Below are 11,379 nucleotides of genomic sequence, written 5' to 3'. Positions count from 1 at the left end.
AAGGCGCCCGCAGGTGATAACCCATTCCCCCATGGTTCCCTACACGTTCTGTGTACAAAATTCTTTTAAGACCACAGGGCACAACTTTATAGCTCTGTTTATCGCCAAATTCTGCGCTAATCGTAGAATTGTGGACAAGTCGTTTATGGTCCCACGCAGTGAGATAGTCGAGTTGCAGCGGGTGCTCTCTGCTGGTTGCGCGACTACTGCGTGCTGCCCGACTCTATCTTCCCATAAAATGAAGAGTAGAAGTCGGATGCCCCGGGCATTTTCTTCTGTTTCTTGCGGTGTATGTGTGTTTTGCCTGTTGGTAACCATGTGGTAACCGTGAAAACACACGGAAAAACTGCAAGAAAGAAAAACTCACAGCATCTTTTGAAGATGATAAACCGGGAACCCATCTCTATGCACCCCGAAACAAATCTGACCCACCAAAACCACCAAAACTAAACTGCGCCAATAAAGTATCTAAACACTTACAAATAGTCAGATTTATCGGAACCTGAATTAGTATGCCAAAGAATAATTATTCATTTCTATTCACCGTTAATTTCTGCACATTTTGACACATCTTGTGTTGCGCTACGATGTTGTTTGGTGGATTTATGGACACTTGAGTGGCTTAAGGTCGAGTTTCAAAAGTTGCAAAAGCCCCTATTCACCCCAATTCCAGAAGGGAACTCACACAAGCATCACACACAGACAAAATCAAGACAAAAGACACAAACTCGTTTCGTTTACTTGACCAGGAAGTTTATGGCCGTACACTCTAAATTACAAGGATTTAAATTTAAATCCACAGGATTAAATTTTAAATCTTTCAAGGATTGTCGTTAGGGACCAATCACCGTGGATTTAAAATTAATCTTTCAAAAGATTAAAACAATTAAGTCTTTGGAGGATTAATTAAATCAATCCCAGTGGATTTATTTTTTCAAATCTTTACAGATTTAACCTTCACCCGTTGAATGATTTAAACCTAGATGCTAGCAATCTTTTCGGATTCATTTCTAATCTGCCTTGGGATTAAAACATTAAAAACGATTTCTGAACCAGCAGGAAAAACAAAACAAAGTAAAAACAACAGTTTTAAAATATTTGCCTTCAAATTTTTATTTTCAAATATACAAGTTAAATAATACACATAGTTTCGACAATAAACCTCGACATACATTTGACCTATGTTGTCCATAAACATGAAAAGTTCTATTTTGTAGCTACATGTTTATCACTCAAGGTTTAAATCTGCAATTTCCTTCAAATATTCTAAGAAGATTCGAGTGGTTGTTAACCAGTTGTTTACAGCCTCTTGGCACATTTGAGAGATTTATTTTAAAACAAAACAATTTGTTTGTTTCCTAGATAGGGTGAACATGGACAGTCTAGTTACGACACTAGCTTTATTTCAAATAACTTGTTTAAAAAAAAGATATTGCCACAAACAATTTGTTAAATGCTTTTGAATTAACTGATGCACTACCTTTCTCCTACAAATTATTTATTTTAAGCAAAACTGTATGCTGTATCTAAGGGAATGCCACTTCAAATTAGGTTTGTGAATTATGTTTGATATCAGTTGGCCAACCGGATTTCATTGCAGCAAGGATCTCCAAAGTTGTTGGTTTTTCAGAATAGTCTGACCCACACTCAAAATAACGGATTTTAAGAACTTATCAAAAGTTTCAACTACTGACGACCCCCCCCCCCCCCCACACTAACGGGAATGCAATCCATACAAAAGACAAACTGCTTCAGCTTTCTCTCAGGGAAGTCGTTCAGGTTGCTGTATCTCTATAGATGTCAAGTTTGTAATTGCTTCATCGATGTGTGTGCTACTCCCATTCTGTATTTGAAAAAAAAACATGCTCGTGATAATGAAATGTTCTCATTTGAAATGCAGAGTTTTTTCTTGACCGGTTTGGAAAAAGGGGGGGGGGGCTGTTTAAGTCCCAAAGAAACGTCTTTGAAGAATTCTGTCCCTGGTCGACATAACCATGATCAAAAACATGTATGTATAATACAACAAACACAAAAGTGACCCTTGACCTGTATGTGAATGTGACCTTGATATAGGTGAATCCGCATGTTTATGTGACAAGATTAAATACTTTCAAATTACTCAGCTATTATAGGGGCCCCTCGAACGTGGATATGTGATTGTTTTTCAAATGATATTGTTATAAACTCACTCCTTGTTTATAGCAAAAGCAATTGCATCAAATGAATCAAGTTCTAAATAAATGTGAGTTCTTTCTGATAGAGTTGATTTAAATAGCATTGTGGCTTAAAGTGGAATTAGTAGGCCCAGGTTTCACAAAGAGCTAAGTTTGATTTTAGCTGCAAATCAATCGCAGTTGCTAAGTAAAGTGTGATGTCACAATACAAATTAGCATGGTAATAATGACAATTTGTCTTGCAATGAATGTTATTGCTTAGTGAAATGGACCACTGTTACATTTCAGTAAAGGAAACATAATTTTAAACAACCTCCATCTAGGGGAAATAGTACTTACCAGCTTGTTCTGAATAATGTTCTGAACCTCAACAGCTACAATTGAAACCTCTTGACTTATACACTGGATGAAGGAAACTGTAAACAGCAAACACTAAGGAACAAAGGTCACCTGAAACATGAAAACATCCAGACGACTGTTAGTGTTAACAAACCCTCCACATCATTACCATGGAAAATGGTAGCATTAACTAAATGTAAAGTATATGTCACTGTAATTTACGGTTGTTTTTCTGTTGACCAGCACACAATCGTTGAATATAAAAAAACATGTCAGTCTCTATTTTCTAGTTTATGTTATTGAGGCTCTTGCAATAGGGCTCAGGTGGCCATATGCAAACAAACCACTCGTTTTTAAAAACAGTTTTGTATTAAGTTATATCTCCCACCATATCGTAAAAAGTATTACTTTCCTCAGCAACCATGCCAACAAATGCAAAATTTTAATTGTATCTTAATTGTATCTTAATTGTATTACATGGGAATAATATATCAACGAAAAAACACAAGACATGCTTACCAGCTTGATCTGACTATTATTAACGTTGGAATTTGCATCAGATACAATTGAAATCTCTTGACTTTGCCTGAACGAAGAAAACTGTAAACAGCGATCAGAAGGAAGACAGGTCACCTGAAAAAATGGAAACATTCAGACGATAACAATTAAGAAAAACCTCACATTATTATAAAGAGTTTTAGTAGTAGCGTATGGAACTTCATACAAAGCTTTAACTAGAGACAATTTGGTCCAACAAAATTGGGCAATTGGTAAAAGCCGGAACTGCCTGATCTGCCTGATCTGCCGGAACTGCTAAAAAAATGAATTTTTTAGGATAATTTTATTGCATTTGAAGTCGGAACTCGGTTGGAATGGTCAAATACATCAGTTTTTGTTATAACTACTCACTAACCTGTGCAAAAGATTATTCCTGGAACTCAAAAAATCTGTGCATTATATTTTCCAGGATTTAAGACTAAATTTTCTTAAATTATTTATTCTGCAAAACAATACCACTATGGGTTCACTTAAGATATGTTATTAAAAAGAAACATGATTCTCTTACTAATTTAAATTTGCTAGCCTATCGAAATCGTTCTTTTTTCATTTTTAGAGCACAGAGTCTATAAATTAGACACGTTTCTATTGTAAAATATTGCCCTATCTACATATATTAATTATCATGTTGGGTGACCAACAAAACTCAAAAGCAACACCAAACAGTAAAACACTCCCGTTCGTGAACTGTAGAGAGAGTATAGGGCCTATGCAACGGGGAGTTGAAATCTGGTCCGCCGTCGTCGCTGGGAAAAAATGAACTTGGTGGGGGAAACTGAGTGAAAATCGATCTTAAATTCACTCTTTTCCTCTTCAAGTTCGTTGTCTCTGTCTATGCGGAGTATGGTCATGGCCATGGACATGATAACGTTTCTCCATTGGAATGGTTAATGTTTGGTTTATTTAGTTAACAACGATGTTCACACTGACTTTAACACCAAAATATACGTGGACGTTGTATAAAATGTATAACATTAACATAATTTCGTCGAGATATAATTTTTACCACAGGTCATGATCGTCGTGTAAACTGTAAACAATCATTGCAAAAACCTATCCATATCCTATCCGATATACTACGTCCTACATAAGATTGGATTCACCTACCTCATGAAATAATATTGAAGTTTTGCCTCCTTACTGCCGACTGTTCTGACCGAAGAAACTTGTGTGACTATGAATGACTGATCATCGTTCATGTACGTTTACATTTGTAATTGAACGTGCGCGTTTAGCATGCAGCAGACAGCAGTAGTACTGTAGCTAGCAGCGCACACACAGTCGGTTTATTTTAATGGCTGCCGACAAAGTTTTGAGTTGTACGTTCGTGCAATACGTCACGAAATCGCGTCACGCTGATTGGTCCACTGTCCATAAAGTTGGCGTCCTTTTTTAATCGTTCGGAGGATTGAAAAACAAAATAGACTCTGCGGATAATTGTTGATTTATTAAATCGATTTGGACTAAAAATAAATCTTTAGGATTTATTTTAATTTTAATCCTATAAAAGATTTAAATTTAAATCTCTGTAATTTAGAGTGTATCTTTAACTCTAAAACTGCTGATATCCTGTCCTCAATACTTGGTGTGTCCTCCATCACTGTTAACGGCAAGGAGTCGTCTTCTCATACTCCAAACGAGACATCTGATCTGTCCCTGGTCAATCCCCTGCCATTTCCTGATCAGGGTGCGTCGCAATCCCTCGAGAGTGGTGTCAGGCTTGATGGACTTGTTCACTTTCTTCTGCTGCAGAAGTCACACTCGGGCGGCCACTCATTGGCAGGTTGTCCACATTTCCCTGAGCTTGGTAGCCATTCCACCATTTTACTGACCGTCGCTGGTGACGTTCCAACTTGATGAGCTGCAGCTCGAATCGACATACCGGCTTCTATCAAACCAACGATCCGTCCTCTTTCCTGTTTGGTCAGTTGAGCCATCTTTCCTGTTATCTTGAAACACCTTTCCCTGTCTTACCATAATCAGGGATTCTGGCTCTTAACCCATTTTGTTGTATGCCTCCCATCTTTGACCCCTTTGCTTGGTTACTGACAATTATTGCTGATGTTCATTGCAACCGATTTATCCAAAACGCGACAAACAAATCATTTATAAAAGGCGGGCAAAAGAAACGCTGATCTTACTCGTCACAATACAACGATTTAGCTCGAATAGGGGCTTTTGCAACTTCTGAAATTCGACCTTAAGCCACTCAAGTGCCCATAAATCCACCAAACAACATCGTAGCGCAACATAAGATGTGTCAAAATGTGCAGAAATTAACGGTGAATAGAAATGAATAATTATTTTTTGGCATACTATTTCAGGTTCCGATATATCTGACCATTTGTAAGTGTTTAGATACTTTATTGGCGCAGTTTAGTTATAGAAACCGACACAACTACAGGGTCCCCCATCTACACATTATTGTCAATTAGTGTTTGCCTTGGGGATGGAAACATGCGGGGAAATTTACAAGAAACAAAATAAAACCCGGCATTTTATGCTCCTTCGCTTTGCGTATACGCATGAAAAATACTTTTACTCTATCGGACGACATAATAATAACACTCACACATCAATCTGATTTCATAATTGTTTAATATTCAAAGCATGGGTATCGGCCGCCTTGACCAAAGAGTTACACATAGTTTGGATCATTATGTTTTATAGGTAATAGAATACATGTAGTAATCATTAAAGGGACACACCGGCTCACCGTTTACGCAATTTAGGAGTGTAGAATCATAAATACTGTTTATATAGATGGTTGCTGTTAAAGAAATCATCAAAATGTAACGTATTTAGCGAAAAATGATTTTAAAAAACCAAAGCGGCCATATAACAAGCTTCCATTACACGGACTCTTTGAATGTGAATCTTACGTTAGATTTTTCACCATTATTTACATTTCGTAGCGATAATTTGAATACATGATCTTCTTCGTCAATTATTCGTAAATAATTTTGTAAAAAAAAAAATTAAATTTGGTTAAGTAAGTTACTTTTAGACGGCTGAAAGTAAAACTAGCCCGGAAGGTCACGTGATTGTTTGTACCACTTTTTGGTCAGAACAATCACGCGACCTGCGTTTTTGTCTTAAAATGCCCCCAAACGGCTAAATTTGATGATTGTTTTAAAGGACTGTTCTTCTTCATTCCTGGAAGACCGTTGAAGTCATATCTTAGTCTATTTTGTAGCCCAAATAGCCCAATTCGGCCGGTGTGTCCCTTTAATCAAGTTTAGTAATAAATTAACCACACTTCTGCTCTATTAGAGCACTGCCATTAAACTATTGGTATAGTTAATACTCTAAATAATGATTAGCATAAAACCTTACTTGGTGACGAGTAATGGGGAGACGGGTTGGTGGTATAAAACATTGTGAGAAACGGCTCCCTCTGAAGTTGCGTTGTTTTGGAGAAAGAGTAATTCTCCACGAATTTGATTTCGAGACCTCAGAACTTGAAGTCTCGAAGTCAACCATCTAAACGCACACAACTTCGTGTGACAAGGGTTTTTTTTCTTTCATTATTATCTCGCAACTTCGACGACCAAATTTTATGCATATTTTGAGATACACCAAGTGAGAAGACTGGTCTTTGACAGTCATACTAATAGTGTCCAGTGTCTTTAATTTAGGCTCTCGGACACTTCATTCCGTCTAGATAGTTCGTACCTTCCATCTTTCCCTTATGTGTTTAAATCTGTATACTCAACCTGGAACATTGATGTTTGGCTCACGAACACCCTAATGCACTTAAAAGGATATAACATAAGCTAAGCTTCCCTTCACCCGCTGGGTATGAATCTTTGGGTGAAACTATTTAACACAAATCTCTTATGTTTTCCCCATGTCTGGAATTAATCGGGTTGTCTGATGTCCAAGATGTGGTGTATACATTAGCGAGTTGTTAACAACCACACCTTGTGTCAGAGACTCTAAGCACCTCTAAAGCATGTCTTCAGCTGTTAAAATGCATGGTGACCAAACGAGTTCGTGCTTCACGGGATTCGTAGAGGATCGTCTCTGTGGTGAGGTTTTTTTAAATATATAACAACTTCATTGACACGTTGAGATTGGAACGTTCTCTTTCACATCTAAAACTCGTTGCGGGTCATTTTTGTAAGACGTTTGGCTTTCTTGTGATGATGAGCGTCAGTCTGTCTTGCAAGATGGGTGACATCGTTATAGTCAGCATTTACCTTGTGGGGTCCGGGCCCGTTTTGCGGTCCGGGAAAATATTAGGTCGTATGCTCTCTGGTGCAATCAAGGTCTTTTCCCAGACATCTTTTGACCCTTTAAGTTCATCTGAAATGATATAATGCTAAATGCAGTACAATATACTTCAAAGTGAAACGATACAAACTGGTTTAAACATGCTTATGTATGCTAGGCGTCCACCCCAAGTAAATTTGACCGCCATTCATTTTAAGGGTGGTTACCAAATACCTTCCCCCTTAAAATTGGACACTCAACTGAGGCGCGTTTTCGCGACTGAAACCGATAACTCTTTAAGTCATTGGTCAGTGATTAAGACGTATTTGAGTTTTTGAAAGACCATCCCAATGTAGTATTTTATTAGTTTAGTTGCCAAATATAATTTTTCAACTTTATAAAATTTACAGTTTTTACGAAAACCAAATACATGAGAATGTTTAAAGTAATAACATTATTGTGTTCCACTTTAATACACTTCTCTTTTCGGTACAACTTATGTTGGTTCCGACGATGTAACAAACCTTACATGGGGTGTCTTCAACTTTAAAAAAAGAAATACAACACAATACATACATTATACATATCATTATGATGCTTCCAAACTTTGGTTTTATACACAAAATGTCTTCAACAATGCAGTACATCATTTTGAATCTGTCTTCTGCATTGCTTTCCCCATTTTCCTCTAGCATGTAGGTTAACATTATCGTCTCGTGCCAAAAGGGCTCAATCCGACCCAGAATAAGTGGCTAGGGCCGGCTGCGGCTTTGCCTCCACGGCACAGTGCATTGAAACTGCCATTAGCAACAGTCGTAGTCGTAGCTGCCAATTTGAACGAGGCTTCATTATTGTTCTGACTTGGAGAAATTATGGAGGAAAGATTTTGGATTTTCTTAAATATTATACGCGTACATGTAATGGCCGAACCATGATGAATAAATAACTTTTTTGGGAAAAACCATGGAGGTCGAAAGAAAAACGACATGTGAAAGTTTATAAATTAATACTAAAAGTTTAAAGGCAGTGGACACTATTGGTAATTATTCAAAATAATTAAAACCTTACTTGGTAACGAGTAATTGGAGAGATTGATAGTATAAAACATTGTGAAGAACGGCTACCTACGGAAGCTTAGATAATATATCGGGGAAAGACGTCTTTCCAAGATAAGGTATCAGGGAAAGACGTCTTTCCAAGATAAAATATCACGGAAAGACGTCTTATTATTAGGGAAACATGTCTTTCCGAGCAGGCAACTTGGAGGCAACCAACTGCAGTGCATACTACATGACCACTTTAGTAGATTACGGGTCAATTTGCAAACATTTTCTTACGGTCCACAAGAGAAATAGGTGAACATTCAAATGTGAATGTCTTTTCTTCATGGAGATTGCCTGGAACTGGTTGCCCGTAAATTGCCTCGTGTGACATGGCCCTAGACACAATTAACGATGCTCCACCCAGCTGTCTGAGTATTCGAAGATGGTTCAGTACCTAAAATAATATTCTGATCCTTCATTCATAGTAAGTTGCATGCACCATAACCACGGCAAATAGAGTAGAGCTCTGGTAGAAAGTCGAGGCGTAGTTATCAAGCTGATCGTCCCACACACTCCTGCTGACAATCTTCATTCCTTGCCCATCCACGGAACCCATGATGACGTGAACTGCTATCTTATACCGGTCGTATTTGAGTTGCTTCACCCTGTTTTTAACGTCTTCGCTCAGATTCCGGGCTAGATCTGGCGTCTTGTTCCGGTCGTAGGCGATTCCGTCCAGCATGGACTCCGTCAGTTTCTTCAACAGTTTCTCCACGCGGGATGCGTTGAAATGATAATCCGGATCCGGCTCCATCTGGAACGTGTTGTCGATTTGTATACCGGGGCTGTGCGTCGCAACAGAACTTTGTTTGCCCGTGCTGGGTGCGTTGCTCGGGGCTAAGGAGAACTTCCGCGTCACGGTGGTGCCGCGACTGCCGTTAGGTCCAGGTTGAAGCTTTGTGTTTCCACCGGATAGTTGCCCGGGGATATTGAGTCGAGGAGACGGGCTGCCTCGTGGGGTCGTCTCGGTGATGTTTTGCATCTTTCGTTGTCCATCCATTCTGTGAAGATAACAGTTACCTAATATAGCTAACTCGCTTTTCAATTGAAACACTAAATGAGCGCCAATCAATTACGGATAAAGCAATGATCTGTCTCTACATCATTTTTGAGTCATATAAACAGGAACGGTAAGCAGTCGTACCAAAATCAGATTCCAATTGTTCCAAAGTTAAAATTCCTCCAAAATTTAAACTTATCCACTGCTCTCGACGACGGTCTACTTGTAAGTGTAAGGGAGAACTTTATTTTGCCAAATGTTTGTGGTCAAATAATTGTGGATCACCAAGTTGTGATAGCTGCCTACATCACCGCCATTCCAAAGAAATATTAGCAATCAAAAATTTCGCAAACTGCTCTCAGATGTAGGAAAAGGTAGACCGATTCTTCGTGAATGAAAATACGTGTTTTTAAAACACAAAAACCGCTGCTCGAATTTGTTAATCCTGTCGTGTGGGCAAACTATTCCTGAATCCAATTCAGTTTGTCACTGCGGATGAAACTCGCAAAGTGATAAGCCCCTACTGCTTACACACAGGCGACCACCAGCCCATCATTACACAGAAAAACATGAAGTAATTCCCTTTCAATACAGCTATCGTTCTACTGAAGCATTGATGCTTAAAATATTGCGAGACTGACATAAAAAGCTCCCTCCTTTGTGTTGGATCCGTTTAGCTGGTTGAACGAGAGCTTACAATTCGGCACAATGACAACTCCAGCAGAGATTGTTAATATCCTCCTTACTCAAAATCTTACAGAAGTACTTATCTTCAAAGCTGATTTATACAAGCTCGAAGATGTCGTATTTCTTGTTGAACTCCGGAGAGAAGACCAGAGAAGAGGTACTTCAAGTAAAACGAACATGTAATCTTGTCTTGCAGCTCGTGTTTGGTTAAGGTCCTAAACCGATTTGTGAATGACTCGAGCGTGAAACCTCGTTCTGCCCAGGGCGGGGGATTGTGAACCTTTTGTCGGCGTTAAATTCCTTTACATCACTAGAGAGGATTTGTGTTTGTATTGACGACATGGGATGACCAGCCTCGCCACAAAAGAATTCCTGTTTCTCTTTTGATAGGAGGTAGGGAGGTTGATGGACTTTACTTTCCCTTGGTAACAGTAAACAGCAACAGGGTTAATGTATTTACATAGAAAACTAAATAAGGAAACATGACTATACAAACCCTACTTAGGCAGTTGGGTAATGTTGACTTTGAAGTAAGTGAAATCTTTCAACAACCGAATAAGAATGATAATCCCCGGGCTATTATTAGAATGGGGTAGTGACGCCGAGCAACTAGCAACACCTCGGCCGTTTACCTGGCAATAAACTCGAAAAAAACAGCCACAAATTCGACATGGATTGTGTTGTAGGCCTTTCATTAGGGAGTTTTCGTTTACGACGACGGATGGTTATGCGACGGTAATGATGACATTTGGCGTCATCTGCGCATGCGTCGGTTTTGAGGACGGTCTTCCCTCAATTTCTACGACAGTACTTGGGTAGCCCTATATAGGACTCTTTCTCTGTAAACAGGAACAGAGTCCTAACTATTGAGGCCCGTTTCTGGGGCGGAAAAATTTCACAGCTTCCTAACTTAAACCTTAGGCCGTGTCCGAATTGGCGACTTCGGCTACAGCGACGTCTAGATCAGCGCGTCTGTCAGTGTTGAAGAACAGCAGAAGCGCGCGCCCTAGCCGTAGCTGTAGCCGAAGTCGCCAATTCGGACACGGCTTTACCTGCAACAAGCCACTAATTTCAACAGATTCACATTCTATGGCGGCATACATTTTTCTGCGGTGGGTTTTTGTCCTCATGTTTTCCCCACAAATCCGTAATTTTCGTAAAATAATGCAGCTTCCAACGTTAAAAAATTCCCGTTTCGATCGTTTTCTCACAGTATTGTCTGTTGTCGTGCGTACGCGTATACATTCGCGTGCAAGACGCATGATGCAAGCTTAGACGCATGAATTCTTGGTCACCGTATCTT

The 11,379-nt window shown here is 39.1% G+C and overlaps 1 protein-coding gene and 1 long non-coding RNA gene across 2 annotated transcripts; both read right to left on the bottom strand.

The window, feature by feature from the left end:
• Positions 1-767: 767 nt before the first annotated feature.
• On the bottom strand, positions 768-4,389 carry LOC139945872 (uncharacterized). The gene is made up of 4 exons (XR_011787179.1): positions 4,179-4,389; positions 3,033-3,146; positions 2,514-2,624; positions 768-1,843 (listed from the first exon to the last, which is right to left on the bottom strand). It is a non-coding gene; the product is annotated as an uncharacterized lncRNA (long non-coding RNA).
• Positions 4,390-5,650: 1,261 nt separating this feature from the next.
• Positions 5,651-10,264, bottom strand: LOC139945870 (dynein light chain Tctex-type protein 2B-like). The gene has a single exon (XM_071943368.1). It carries the CDS (start codon positions 9,387-9,389, stop codon positions 8,805-8,807), a length of 585 nt encoding a protein of 194 aa, XP_071799469.1. The 5' UTR covers positions 9,390-10,264; the 3' UTR covers positions 5,651-8,804.
• Positions 10,265-11,379: the final 1,115 nt, after the last annotated feature.

This window comes from Asterias amurensis, chromosome 13 (assembly GCF_032118995.1).
Source record: "Asterias amurensis chromosome 13, ASM3211899v1".
NCBI lineage: Eukaryota > Metazoa > Echinodermata > Asteroidea > Forcipulatida > Asteriidae > Asterias > Asterias amurensis.
The sequence above is the reverse complement of the archived record's forward strand: the minus strand, read 5'-3'. Positions and strand labels throughout refer to the sequence as shown.

What these genes read in the sequence shown, in the direction of transcription:
- LOC139945870 (XM_071943368.1), bottom strand. Translation starts at nt 9,389, where the DNA reads ATGGATGGACAACGAAAGATGCAAAACATCACCGAGACGACCCCACGA.